General features: G+C 42.6%; 1 protein-coding gene across 5 annotated transcripts in view; it reads right to left on the reverse strand.

The window, feature by feature from the left end:
• The window catches only part of PRKD3 (protein kinase D3), a 213,384-nt gene that overhangs the window by 55,967 nt on the left and 142,025 nt on the right, over positions 1–15,392 (reverse strand). For all 5 annotated transcript variants that reach the window (XM_033937717.1, XM_033937718.1, XM_033937720.1 and 2 more), the window contains one exon: positions 9,552–9,604. In XM_033937717.1, the coding sequence (XP_033793608.1) occupies positions 9,552–9,604 (53 nt within the window). The remainder of the gene's footprint in view (positions 1–9,551; positions 9,605–15,392) is intronic.

Below are 15,392 nucleotides of genomic sequence, written 5' to 3' on the forward strand. Positions count from 1 at the left end.
TAAAGACCATAGCAAGCAAACTGTATTCCTCAGAGGCCAACATACTATGAGAGTTACATGGGAACCACTGATAAACAAAGCAGGTGCAGTATAGAGAAGGTCTGCTACTTTTTCCCCCCACTCAGCGAAGAACATCACATGAACATTAAGCCTGGAAGTAGAGTTGGTTTAACATTGCCTCAAAAATGAATGTGACTGTTGGGCAGACTGGATGACCACACAGGTCTTTTTATCTGCCATTATCTACTATGTTACTATGAGTGAATGAAAGCCAGAGAGCCATAAAAATAGCTATTGTATTGCTTTAAACAACTTGTTAAAGGTAAAGGAAGCTTTTTCAAGAGGCAGATACTATCCATCATTAATGTTCCATTTTGCAATATCAAATATTGTTCATCAAGAAGCTAATTATATAATAGAGTAGCTATGTGAAAAGAAAAAAAAAATTATATATATATATATATATATATATATAAGCCTATAGGTTTGTACAGTGATCCTCAGTAGGGTGCAAATGCTCTCATACAAATTTATACCTACTCCAAAGAAGATGTACTTGATGGGGCCAATTCTATACCGGATGCCAAACAGGTGCCAAAATTAGATCAAACTGCTGGGTGCTAAGTGCTATTCTATAAACAGCATTTTGGTACACAGATGCGGTTCTCAAACAGAATATAAATTGGCATCCATACACCAGCATTTAGCTGTGAGCATTTATGCCTGGTCGAAGGCAGACTTAAGTGATAGCATGTAAATATTGCACTTAAAGTGTGTAACTTAAAAGCTCTGTGCATGTGGGGTCCATCCATGTGTTCACCACCTTTGTGGACACATGCAATCTCCCCAGATTCCTATATACAGTGCCAAAATTTGCATGGCCAAGATGCATGCACCAATTAAGCATTAGAGGAGTGTGTGGCGCAGTAGTTGGATCTACAGCCTCAGCACCCTGGGGTTGTGGGTTCAAACCCCGCGCTGCTCCTTGTGACACTGGGCAAGTCACTTAATCCTCCATAGCCCCAGGTACGTTAGATAGAGTCTGAGCCCACCGGGACAGAGAGGGAAAAATGCTTGAGTACCTGATTGTAAAAACCACTTAGATAACCTTGATAGGCGGTATATAAAATCCTAATAAACTTGAAACTTGAAACTTAAGGCACAGCATGGAGGGAGGGAGACAACAAAGCTAGGAGTTTTGATTACACCGATTATAAAAAATCCCAAGGAATCTATTTCGTTGACATCAAACTACCGATCTATTGCAAGTATTCCCTTGTTTGTCAAGCTAATGGAGAATATGGTAACATATTTGGATAAATTCAGCATATTGCAGGATAACCAGTCAGGTTTTTGATCTGGCTTTAGTACTGAAATAGTTATCGCTTTATCTTGCATCATTGGAGAATTTATTGCAAAGTTTAAAAGTGAAATTCTATATTTATGCGGATGACATCACTATAGTTGTTTCCCTTACTAACCTGACTCCTGAGATTAAAAAATCACTTATCCTTTATCTTAAACCAGATTGAACTGTGGATGAGTGAATTTAAATTGAAACTTAACTCTGAAAAAAACAAATTCTTTCTGGCGAGCCCTAATGACAAAATTAAACATACATCGCTATCTTTAAATGGTCAGGATTTTCCTATAGACGATTCTATAAAAATTTTGGGAGTGACATTGGACCGGCATCTCACTTTAGAAGAACATACGGATTTGCTAGTTAGAAAATGTTTCTCAGTCTTATGGAAACTCCGAACCATTAAAAAATATTTTGATGTAGCATCATTTCATCTGCTAGTTCAGTCTTCCATCTTAAGTATGCAATATTATTATTTGGGTACATATAAGAAAACATTAAAAAAGCTTCGAGTTATTTAAAATTCAGCAGTTTGGCTGATTTTTGGTTTGAAAAAATGGGAACATATTATTCCCTAATATCAAAAACTACATTGGTTACTGATGGAGGCAAGAGTTTTGTTTAAATTTTCCTGTATCTGTTTTAAATAAATATTTGGTATGGCTCCTGAGTACCTGGTCTTTCATTTTTTCTAGACCATTTTAACAGGCCTACACGCAGAATCCATATGTTTGCTTACCCAACAGTAAATGCTTGTCACTTTAAAAGATTTCTTGATAGAACTCTTGCATTTCGAGCAGGCAAATTGACTGGTTGGGTAATATTATTATGTATGCTCCATCTTATTTTACTTTTAGAAAATCAGTAAAAACACAGTTGTTTGATTAATTTGTAACCTGATTCACTGTTTTTAATCTTTTATCATTTTATCTTTATTCAAGTTTCAAGTTTATTAAGATTTGTTATCTACGCAATATCATATATTTCAATGCGTATAACAATTTTTTTTTTTTAAAAGGGGAGGACAAAACAAGACATTGTATACAAATTATATACGTTCTAATACAAACTGGTACAAAAGGCAAGGGGGATGAACTACAATCTTTAAAGAAAGAAAATAAATATTTAGGGAAGAACACATAAGGTGGGAACACATAAGAAGAAAATAAAATAAAGGATAATTTGGCGACCTACTCATAAGATCAAGTAAAGTAGGCACAATCTTGCCACAATCTTTTTTTTTTTTTTTTAGTATATGAATACTGTAATTGTGCGAGCAATGGTGGGTTTGTAAGCCTTGAGAACACAGCCATAGAAAGGTTGGGAGATGAAACAAAAATCAATTTATTTAGGTGCAGGATAGTAGGTGATCCGTTGCTTTCATGGCTTAGGGCAATTAAACACAAAGGCCCAAATTCTCTAAATATTGCCATAAGTTAGGCGGCAGTAGGCACTCTACCGTCAACTAACTTGTTTTGATTGGTTCAATTGGTGCAGTAATTGACTGCACTGATAAAAACCAATTAAAATGCCATTAAAAAATGGAGGTGCCCTCAGGCGCCTCAAAAAACAGCGCCGTTGCCCCAACTAAGGAGGTGACTTGCAGCACCTATGGCCACAGGAGGCATGGTTAATGTCGGAAGTGGCCTTGGGTGCCTCTGTAGACACAAGTCTTGTGAAAGATAGGCACCAGAAATGTAGGCCTTTAAAACCCTGGCCAACATTTCTAGCACCTACCTTTCATGTAGTTGTGATTTTCTAAACGGTGATTGACACGTGATTGGTGCCACTTTTATAAATGGCTAGTGATGTAGGCACCATTTAGAGAATTTGGACCAAAACCCCTCAGTCCATATTGTGGTAAGCAGACTGTGCCTGCTAGGAATGGCCCTAGAGCAGTGCACAATTCAGATTTAGGCTACACACATTCTCCTTCATTTAAAACCCAATTGCAGTCAGGGGATGAGTTTCCGGCTGTGACCTGTAGAGGGAGCAGGAGGGAAGAACTGCAGGATTCCCATCCCCCACACAAGCCTAAGGTAATTAACAAGAAATTACTTCCTGCTGAAGGTTTGGGGCGGGGCTGCAGACTGCTTAACTTGAAGTCTCAATACCTTGAGAGTCAGAAGCGGCAGACACTGGGAGAGGACAGGTTCATGCTTGCCAAACTCCAGAAGCCATGGAGCTGACAGAGGCTGGAGAGGACATGTCTCCTAAGCTGCTGGAAGAAACCCAGGATATGGAAGTTGAATCCATTGTTGAATTGCCTGGGGAAGTTATGGAAATATGCTGTGTGGAAGGCAAGTGACTAACCATTGCATGTTTTCTTGAAAGTTCGTTTTGATGATTGCTTGACTGTGTTGGCTAGTTTAAAGCCAGCTGAAGAACAGAAGAGAAATGATCTTTTGAACTTTATGCAAGACTGTATTGTTGAAACTTGTTTTTCTTTTTGGGAAGTTTTGGATCTTTCTCTGGTGGGGGAAAGTAAACTGTTCCTAGTCCCAGACAGGGGGGTTAGTCCCGTGTCATTGTGGTGGGATAGAGGGCCAATTTTGCATGGCAGTTTAACACCACACGGTACACTCTGTCTGGCCAGCACTCAGATGCTGGGGGAGCCAGGGAAATTACACTGACTCATTTTGGAACTAAGATAACTCTGAAGAGTGTATTTTGAGTTTTTTCTTTGCTAAATGATGATGGGCTTTGAATTTATGAACTGTGGCAACTTATTTAATTTGCCTTATGAACAGTGAGTTTGACTTGTAAATAAGAAACATCCTGACAAAGTTTTGATCTTTATTTTTTTACTTTAAGAATTAAACCTGAAGTTATTCTGAACTGAACTTACCTGGTGTGGTGGTGTCCTTTGCTAAACGCCATTTTCTTTTCCTTGTGCTGCCCGCAGCGGCTCACAAGAAGATTTTTCTTGTACCGGTGGCCCAAGACACCTTGCCCTGAGGCTGCCGGTTACAAAGATTGGTATCAGTTTTGGGATTTTTTATTTTTACTGCCTAACAAGGGAGATTGTTAAAAAGGACATTAAACCAGGAACTAAAGTTTACTAAGTGCAGTGCTTGCCGCTGTGTGTTGATTTTTTTTTGTTTCCATTATTGGAGTCTTCTTCTGTGGACTGTTGCTGACCCCTTGAAGCACGCTGTAAGAGATTAGGACTGCCGGAAATCGTGGAAGCGGAATCCAGAACCAGAACCGGAGGGAGCCCAGCAGTGTTCCAGAGGAGCCAAGCCTGTTATCAATCCCAAACGCTAAGACTCATCAGTTTGTCCGGTAAGAGTACCTTGGGGACAGCTGATAGAGGATTCTGGGGTTGATAGTGTGGCTAGGAGGAGAGAGCTGGGGGCTAGCTCTCAGGGGTGTGCTGAAGAAAAAAAAAAAATCCGCACTTGGGTTCCGTTATTTTTGTTTGCTTTCCAGGTAGCAGCATGGATTTGCAGCAGTTGTTCACTCTGTTGGCGTCAGAACGGCAGAAGCAGACAGAAGATTTAAAAGTCGTGCTCCAGGCAAACCAGGACCTCTGGCGGGCGAGTCAGGTGGAGTCCGGAAGGAGACACGAGGAGCTGGTACAAGTCATGGGGGACCAAACCAGGACATTCACCCAGTTTCTTCAAGGGACAGTGCCTGGAGGTTCCAGCGCAGGAATACCAGCAACTACAGGAGTTCCGGTAGGGCTGAACCATTTTACTAACATGCAGCTTTGTAAAATGGGACCTACAGATGCTCCAGATGACTTTTTAATGGCATTTGAAAGAATGGCAGTAGCGGCTGGCTGGCCGGAGCAACAATGGGCAATGAGGCTGATTCCGTGCCTCGCTGGAGGTGCATTGGCGGCATATCAGACTCTCAGCCCTGAGTTAGCTAATAACTACCGAGCCATTAAAAACCATGTCCTCGATTACTTAGGGTACACAAGGGAACATTACCGTCAGGAGTTCAGGGGTGCCCAGTTGAGGGACAAAGAGAGGCCCAAAGCACTTCTTCATAGGCTTAGGAAGTTAGTGGAAAGGTGGCTACAGCACTGTCTCTCGGACCCACAGGCCATGCTCGCTGAAATTCTATTGGAGCAGTTTTTGGAGGCTCTTCCGAAGAACCTCAGAGCCTGGATTCAGAGACAGGGAAGTCGTCCACTGGGACAAGTGATAGAGCTTGCTGAAGCTTATATTGATTCCTCTACTTCCATAGGACCTGAAGGGAGCACTCATGGGGGTAACTTTAACTATAAGGGACCCACAACTCCGACGGGAGGTGGCCGCAGATCCCAGGAGAATATTCCCAAGCCTATAAAGGGGGCTTTAGATTCAGAAACCCCTGGGAAGAAACCTGTATCTTGTTTTAGGTGTGGTAAACCCGGACACATGCAGAAACAGTGTAGGGTTAAGCTGACACTTACTACTTCTCGGGAGGAGGGTAAGAACTCTACCAAGCCTTATGAGATAGCGGTTCACATAAATGGCTATAGGGTTAAAGCCCTGCTTGATACAGGGGCGGAGCAGTCGGTGATGTCTCGATCTTGTTGGAACCGAGTAAAACAAACTGGCTACTTCACCAAGAGCACACAGAAAGTCCCTGTAGTTTGTGTACATGGGGACAAGGGCCTTTATCCTCAATATAGGATCCCTATAAGATCTAAGGGGAAGGTGAGGTGCCTGGATATGGCAGTGATTCCCAATGCCCCTGCTTCCCTTATTTTAGGACGTGATTGGGCAGGCCTTGGGGAGGGCATTCAGAAAAAGAAACCCCTTAGCACCCAAGGTAAAGAAGGAGGATACCGATGTGCCCTTATGGCAAAGGAAGGTTCGAGTTGGAGGCGCAGGAGAAATAAGTCTAACAACGGTTATCCTCAGCAGGAGGGAAAGGCTTATTCTCATTGGCGGCCTACAATTCGATGGGCCCCTTTATCTGAAAATGCTCATGCTCCGACACAGGCCTATGATAAGGCAGCGGGATGCGATATTTACGCAGCTCTGGAGGTAGTAGTGCAGAGTGGGGGAAGAGTATTGGTCCCCACTGATATCCAAGTATCTCCACCACCGGGGTCTTATCTTAGGGTGGCCTCACGTTCAGGGCTAGCTTTACAACATTCCCTGGACGTAGGTGCTGGAGTTATTGATCCTGATTTTAGGGGAAACGTTTCTGTTCTTTTAATAAACAGCGCAGAAACGGACTACCAGGTTAAGAAAGGGGACCGAATAGCACAGCTCATATGTGAACGAATCTGGCAACCAAAGTTGGAGAAATGGAAGCAGTTGCTACCTTCACGTAGAGGGACAAAAGGGTTTGGTTCCTCTGATGTCCCTTTGGAAAAGAGCATAGTATCTCTAGGCCCAACGATTTCCCAGTCTGACCAAGACTCCCTGTCAGTCATAGAAAAGGCTGTTGAACAACAATTCTATAGACTGCAGTGAGAATTAGCTCAGGGTCAGGAGGGCAACAAACAACAATGGCAACAGGCCGTCCAAGAGGTGGAGGGAAGTCTGGGTGATAAATTACAGCAGGCTCTTTTACTCCAGGACCGATTATTAAGGTCTACTCTGGAAGGACGAGAGTTTACATTGGTCACTGATCACGCTGCGTTGAGCTGGCTAAATTCTATGAGGAATAACAATGCCCGACTCACCAGGTGGTACCTGGCCCTGCAAACTTTCCGGTATAAAACGATACACAGGCCTGGTCGTCTGCATACTAATGCTGACGCTTTATCCCGTATTGGGGAAAAGGACCCGGAGAGGCCTAGATCCATCCCTAGCAGTCAGTTAAGGGGGGGGGTATGTGGTAAGCAGACTGTGCCTGCTAGGAATGGCCCTAGAGCAGTGCACAATTCAGATTTAGGCTACACACATTCTCCTTCATTTAAAACCCAATTGCAGTCAGGGGATGAGTTTCCGGCTGTGACCTGTAGAGGGAGCAGGAGGGAAGAACTGCAGGATTCCCATCCCCCACACAAGCCTAAGGTAATTAACAAGAAATTACTTCCTGCTGAAGGTTTGGGGCGGGGCTGCAGACTGCTTAACTTGAAGTCTCAATACCTTGAGAGTCAGAAGCGGCAGACACTGGGAGAGGACAGGTTCCTGCGCTCAGGGCTGAGAGCTCTGAATGCTTGCCAAACTCCAGAAGCCATGGAGCTGACAGAGGCTGGAGAGGACATGTCTCCTAAGCTGCTGGAAGAAACCCAGGATATGGAAGTTGAATCCATTGTTGAATTGCCTGGGGAAGTTATGGAAATATGCTGTGTGGAAGGCAAGTGACTAACCATTGCATGTTTTCTTGAAAGTTCGTTTTGATGATTGCTTGACTGTGTTGGCTAGTTTAAAGCCAGCTGAAGAACAGAAGAGAAATGATCTTTTGAACTTTATGCAAGACTGTATTGTTGAAACTTGTTTTTCTTTTTGGGAAGTTTTGGATCTTTCTCTGGTGGGGGAAAGTAAACTGTTCCTAGTCCCAGACAGGGGGGTTAGTCCCGTGTCATTGTGGTGGGATAGAGGGCCAATTTTGCATGGCAGTTTAACACCACACGGTACACTCTGTCTGGCCAGCACTCAGATGCTGGGGGAGCCAGGGAAATTACACTGACTCATTTTGGAACTAAGATAACTCTGAAGAGTGTATTTTGAGTTTTTTCTTTGCTAAATGATGATGGGCTTTGAATTTATGAACTGTGGCAACTTATTTAATTTGCCTTATGGACAGTGAGTTTGACTTGTAAATAAGAAACATCCTGACAAAGTTTTGATCTTTATTTTTTTACTTTAAGAATTAAACCTGAAGTTATTCTGAACTGAACTTACCTGGTGTGGTGGTGTCCTTTGCTAAACGCCATTTTCTTTTCCTTGTGCTGCCCGCAGCGGCTCACAAGAAGATTTTTCTTGTACCGGTGGCCCAAGACACCTTGCCCTGAGGCTGCCGGTTACAATATACAGTACATATATAAAGGTCTCTCCCCCTGCTGTGGCTTTCTCTGGCAAGCCATGACAAACACTAGGCTGTGAATTACCGTAGAGTCCCAAATTTAAATGCTGTATCTCAGAATAACTGAACCTATATGAGCAGAACTTCTGCAGCAGCTTACAGATCATTGCTGTCCTCTGGGCCCCTTTAACCCAACACTGGCCCTGCCTTTTATATTTCCTAACAAGATACCAAAGGAAAGGCAGAAAAGATCATTCGGTTCTCAGAGAGACTGTCAGTTGACCAAATCCAGACAAGCACATAAGTGATAAAAAATCAACAACGGTTAATTTTTTATCACTTATGTGCTTGTCTGGATTTGGTCAACTGACAGTCTCTCTGAGAACCAAATGATCTTTTATGCCTTTCCGTTGGTATCTTGTTAAGTTTCGTTGGCAGGTGTGTTTGGAGTTTTACTTGTTTGGTTTTATATTTCCTGCCATCTGTCCTCCTGGCTCCACTCCTCCCATGTCACTTCCTCTTTGGGCAGGACTGTATGGCTGCTGTCCTCTCACATAGTTGCACCCTCTTGAATATGCTATGCTATGCTATTAGACCATCATTTCTAATCTACTCAACTCAGTTGTGAGGAGTGGGAGAGAGAAATTATTACAGAGAACCTTTAGAAGATCAGAGAGATAAGATTCAATTAAGTTTCATAGTGAGAATGAATGCAGAATGCAAGGACTGCATCTGTTTTATGGTAGGGTTACCAGACATCCGGATTTCCCCAGACATGTCCTCCTTTTTGAGCACATGTCCGGGGATCCAGAGGGCTTTTCAAAATCTGGCACTTTGTCAGGGATTTGAAAAGCTTTCCAGGTAGCAGAGACGTCGGGACGGCATCTGCGCATGCGTGGATGCAATGCGGTGATGTCACGTACCACACCAGCGCATGCGGAGATGCCCTCCCAACAAGTGACCAGGTTGAGGGGGGAAGGGCTAGGGGCGGAACAGGGCGTGACTCGGGTGGAACAGGGCGGGGCCATGAGTCCGGATTTTTGTTCTCAAAAATCTGGTAACCCTATTTTATGGTCTGATGAATCCGAGTGTGGGCTTACTGCTGGCTTCTATTTCAGAGTTACTCAAGTTCATTCTACTAATTTATTTTCTTAAGAAACTTTATTCAGTAGTGTTTTCACACCTTTAATGCTTTTCAAATGAAAATGACAAGGATACAACAGAATCCAAGAAAAACGTTCAAAACAGTAACATGAATTATACTCACGACATTCTCCTGAATCTGGGAATTAGAAACCGAAATGCTGATGGACACTTCTTCTGTAATAAGAAACAAATGGGATGCACTGGGACAGCAGAAATGTAATAACATTTCTCATTTAGCAGACTGCTGAAACACTTTTATTTAAAGAACATCAAAATTCCAACTGTAGTGAACAATGCTACTTAGCTATGAGAGAAATCAAATCAGCCTCCTGTGCATATTAAGCAATTTGACACCTCATGCAATTAAACCCAAAAGTATTACAAGGATTTATTGCTTTTCTTGCTATGTGACCCTACCTAACATCTTCCTGGAAGGTTAAAACAGATTTGTTAAGTTAGGCAGCATGTAGAATGGCTATACTTCCTACTTAAAATGATACCAAAAAATTTCCTTCAGGAAGAATTATACGAAATGGGTGTGGAACTCTTATTAACTGATGTCAAGACTCTATATACAGGCCTGCCCTGCATTTCATTTTCAACCTGCTTAAGTTTCATTTATTAAAGAGCAGGCTGAGGCCCTGCAGGACAGCAAGGCTTTGCTGGAAGAATACAAGCCTGTCATGTATTTGAACGTGAATCATGTGAGCAAGAAGATATATGGTCCCTGCTACAGAGAAGCACAAGCAAATGAAAAGATATAGGCGTCAGGCCTTAGGAATGTACTGAACTTTTTACCTAGGCTGGACCTGACACCAGCTAACACAAAAAACCAACTTGAGTTTGCCAAACAAGGAAAAGACAGAACTACAGAAATGACTATGGAATTGTTATGGATTGGTCATTTATGGATAAGCGCAGCTATGATTACCGGGATATGAAAGGACAGGGCAGATAGCATTTTTTGCAAAACATCAAGACAAGTCTTGAGTGTCATAAGAGTAAAGGGTGTAGCCATGAGAGAAGGTTATAAAAATCGATGCATGTCTTTGTTTAGCTAGAGATGTATTTACAGCTAGATATTTTTGCCTTGGCATCTATCTATATGATTTTTCTAATGATCTCTCCAATGTTTTACAATTGAGACAATACATTTTTTAACTGCTTTTGCTGTTACATTTTTATACTTTGTTTAAATAAAATATTGTCTGCTTTGGGTAATACATTGTACGTCTGCATGATTTATGGAGTTAGCTTGTGAAGCGCTTTGGCAGCGAGCTCTTTAAGGATAAGGGAAAACCAGTAAAAAGACATGAGATAAAAAGTAGGCCAAATCAAACCTTGGAGTTACAGAGATATGCTGCCCCCTCCACCTCCCCCCCCCCCAAAAAAAAAAAAAAGATCCAATGCATTTCTATGGGAGTTGATACAGCTTCTGTAGCACAGAAAATTAATGGAACAGTATGACACCTGGCATGAGGGGAAAACCAATAAGAATACATGCCCTTTTGTAATGGGGCATATCAGACCAGGAGTTCCAAAGAAATGAGCCTCCGAAAATACTGCACAATGCACTTCAGTAGGAAAAGGAGTTGCAACTTCTAAAGCATGGAGGCTTAGAGTGAAATATATAGTAACATTTAGAAAATAAAGCAAGGTAGCCTGAAAGATGGAATTCCCTATTCTTCCAAACCCCCAAACTTCCTAGGTAGAACGATGACATATTTGATTTTAAAAACCTCTATATGCAGTTCTCTAGCTCCTTCCTTTCCCTTGTGAATGAGATTGTCCTGTCTGCTTCCATTTAACTAGCAGGCAGCATCGAAGACTGTAGGTCAATGAGAAGCCAACAGAGTTGGAGACTGGAAGGCAGTTCTGGTCACAGAAAGGGAGGGGTGATCTGGAGGAAACATTTGTGCTTTAGAAGTAAAGCTTCTGCATTTGATAGGAGGTGGAAATAAATAAACCCTCTCCCCCAAACTCCACATTTCTATGAGAAGTAGTTCCAAAGATACTGTATTCACCGATTCACTACAATATAGTAATAAATGTGCGTCCACATCTGGAATACTGCGTTCAGTATTGGTCGCCGCACCTCAAGAAGGACATGGCGGTACTTGAGAGAGTCCAAAGGAGAGCAACGAAAATGGTAAAAGGACTGGAACACTGCCCATACGCCGAGAGGTTGGATAGGCTGGGGCTCTTCTCTCTGGAAAAGAGGAGGCTCAGGGGAGATATGATAGAGACCTTCAAGATCATGAGGGGCATAGAGAGGGTGGATAGGGACAGATTCTTCAGACTGAAGGGGACAACAGGTACGAGGGGGCATTCGGAGAAACTGAAGGGAGATAGGTTCAAAACAAATGCAAGGAAGTTTTTTTTCACCCAAAGGGTCGTGGACACTTGGAATGCGCTACCGGAGGAAGTGATAAGGCAGAGTACGGTACAGGGATTCAAACAGGGATTGGACGGATTCCTGAAGGATAAAGGGATCATGGGATACTGAGGGAGGAGCTGGGATGTAACACAAGTATAGAAAGCTAACCAGGAAATGAGTATAGAAACCAAATCAGGTCGTGCATGTGCAAGACCGGAGGGTTAGGACTTCGATAGGAAGACAGGACTTAAATGAGAAACCAAGGTGGCAAGGGAGCCCCTTCTGGTGATACAGACAGGTCGTGACCTGTTTGGGCCGCCGCAGGAGCGGACTGCTGGGCAGGATGGACCTGTGGTCTGACCCGGCAGAGGCACTGCTTATGTTCTTATGAATTGTACCTTTCAAACTACTTGCCACCCCCTCCTTCTTGATCACAGACTAATGGAAAATATGTACACATACAAACAAGCATGCACAGACACACATGTACACTTTGAACACACATGTAGCAAACATGCACAACCATATGTAGCACGCATGTACAAAAGAATAAAATCTATGATCCTTATTTCTTACAAATCTATAATTAACATCTCTGAGGTATGCAGATGCAAATTTTGAGGTAACTAAAGGGTTCTTTTACTAAGCTGCAGTAATTGCTAGCACATACTTGCCGCAGTTTAAAATGGCTTATTGCAGAATGTACTCAAATGTCCTGCAGTAATCTCCTGATGTTCCTTGGCTAAATAATAATTTTTATCACAGAGAGTGCATGTCTGGAGGGAGGGCAGAGTGTAGGCATTTCTGCGCTAATCAGAGTAGCTACATTACCATGCTGACTAAAACAGGATTACTGCATGAGCCATTATCACCTACAAAGTAGGTATAAGTAAGAGCTCACGTGTTATTTCTTTTAATGACATTAGCACATGGTATAATAGGGAATACAATAAAGGAAAAACTTCCCACTCTTTTGTTAAGTAATAAACTTTGCAAAGAAGTTTAATATAGTATAGTTACATATAGTTCAGAATAGAGAGTTGCACAGAGACAGAAATCAAGCCCATCCCCACAAGTAATTGAATCCGTCCCCGCCCGTCCCTATAAACTTCAGAAGTAGTTATTTTATTTAATTATGCTACTGAATTAAAAGTTCTGGTAGAGATCCATTTAAAATAAGCAAAGACACTTAATTTGGAAATATTAATTGGGAAGAATGCATACTTTGTAAACAGGTCTCTGCCAGAGCCTCTAATATAAATATAAAATATATATATTCCTGCTGATGAGGACCCCTGAGCTATGTCAGCTGAGGACTTCCTCTGAAGGTGGCCGGAGGTCTTTTTTGCCAAGCTTGACAGGCAGCAGTAGTGTCCCCGAGTCACAGATCAAGTTGGTCCCAGTTTCTCTTTTTTTCCGCTTTCCTGTCTTCTGCAAATTCTTCTGTTGTTGTCCATTGGTTCCTCCTACCATGGTCCAGCATTTCTCCCTCTCTTCCCTTCCTCCCACTGTACAGCATCCTTATTCCCTTCTGCCTGGATCAATCTCTGTTTTTCCACTCCACACAACTGCACATCATTTCTTCCTCTCTCTCTCTTTACAACATCTCTTTCTCTCATTCCCTCCCTTTCTGCAAAGGGAGCTGGGAAAGAGAGAGGAATCCAGCTGCATCTCACCCAACCCCTCTACCATTACATCTAACATTTTTCCCTCTCTCAATCCTGGACCATGTGCAGCATCTTTCATCCCTGCACCGTCTCCTTTTATCACCCCTCTCCAGCGCCACGTCTTTCCCTCTATTCCCTCCACCACTATGTCCAACATTCCTCCCTCTTGCATCCCTTTCAATCTGTCCCATTGTTCCCTCTCCACCACCATTCTCCCTCTCATCATTCTCTTTCCCATGTATCTGTACCTCACTCCTCTCCCTATGCCCCAAATTTCTTCTCTTTCTTCCATTCCCCATGAATACCATCTCTTTCCCTGTCACGCACACACTCATGCCCAACAATTCTCCCTTTCTATTCCCTCCCCACCTCAGCATCTTTTTCCCTCCCTTCATCCTATGTCCCAAGTTCGTGCCCCTTCCTCTTTCCCTTGGTCGCTCACTCCCTCCTTTTCTGTGGCTCAACTACTTTGGTGCCTCCTCCTGCAAGACTGTACTGGAGCCATCCAGGTAGGCCCTCTCCTTCCTGTCTTCCAGCTGCACTTCATAGGGCCACGGGCCCTGAATGTGGCTGACCCAGAAGCCTTCCCTCTGACATCAGAAGGAAAACTTCCGGGTCTGCTATGGGCGGCGTACTGGGAGCGCTGCACGCTGCATTTTGGAGGGACGAGTGCGGATGGAGGGCAGGAAAAGGAGGCGCATTAAGTATTTGAGCCCCTTGAGATGCCTCCAACCCCACAGGATCCCCACAAACCAGGGGGGCATGGGATCCCCGCAACCCCAAGGGGGAACCTTGTGGGATTCTTGTCATACCTATTCAGCTCTCTAGCTCAGAATACAGCAATTTGCTTAATATTTAATCTTGGAAAATATGATCATGGCTCCACTTATTATTTTCAATTACACTGGCTTCCAGTGGCGGTCAGGGTTGTGTTTAAATTTGGTTGATAGTTATATACAGTTTTACATGGCTTAGTGCCACATTATTTGCTGGATCATTTTGCGTTTGCCATCTCTAGACATCCATCTACGTCTACTACAGTGTTTTATAGAGCACCTGTTCCAGGCAACGTGTTGGGGACCAGATCTTGTTCCTTTGATTTTTTGGTGCTACTTCTTATATGTACTGTACTTTAAGCGATCATTGAAAACGTATTTAACCAATTTCTATTGGAATAGGCTTATGCATCTGTGTGTTTTTTACTGATATTGTCAGTTTCCTCTTTTTGTAAACCGCAATGAAATGGAAGGTACTGCAGTATATAAATAAAATTGTAATTAATAATTAAATCTTTAACAAATTTTTTTAAATATTTGTGAAAACTGTGCTAGAATTATGAAACCATTGGGCAGGAGAAAGATGCACCTATGAGGCTCCCTTCCAAGACATCCTGCTGTTTCAGTGGACTAAAAAACAATGTTATATTGTCTTGATTTCTGAAGATGCCCGGGCGAAACATAATACTGTGCTGAGCAAGACATTAAGAAATAAGTTTATGAATCCTATTGGGAGTTCTAGAAGCGCCATTTAGCAGTCTTTGTATGGAAGAATGGAGCAGTGATTTGAAATCTGAATATTAGAGACCAGCAGCGATGTATTTTTATCACATTGTTCACTGTGTGTCCAGCACAATTCAAACAGAGAAAACTTCATACAGATAAGTGATAAAACTTTTTAAAAACCTTTGGGCTTGTAGATGAATTGTGCAACGATGGAATGTATATAGCCTGCTCGATGCAGAAATGGTTTCACAATTCTCAGCACAATTTTCACAAATATTTTAAACATTTGTTAAAGATTTAGGGGCTCCTTTTACTAAATGGTGGTAGAGGTTGTAGGTCAGCAAGGTAAACACTTTGATGCTATTACCCCCTTTGTACTTAATATACATATTGAACATACAGCGCTGCGTATGCCT

This window comes from Geotrypetes seraphini, chromosome 3 (genome assembly GCF_902459505.1).
Source record: "Geotrypetes seraphini chromosome 3, aGeoSer1.1, whole genome shotgun sequence".
In the NCBI taxonomy this organism is placed as follows: Eukaryota; Metazoa; Chordata; class Amphibia; order Gymnophiona; family Dermophiidae; genus Geotrypetes; species Geotrypetes seraphini.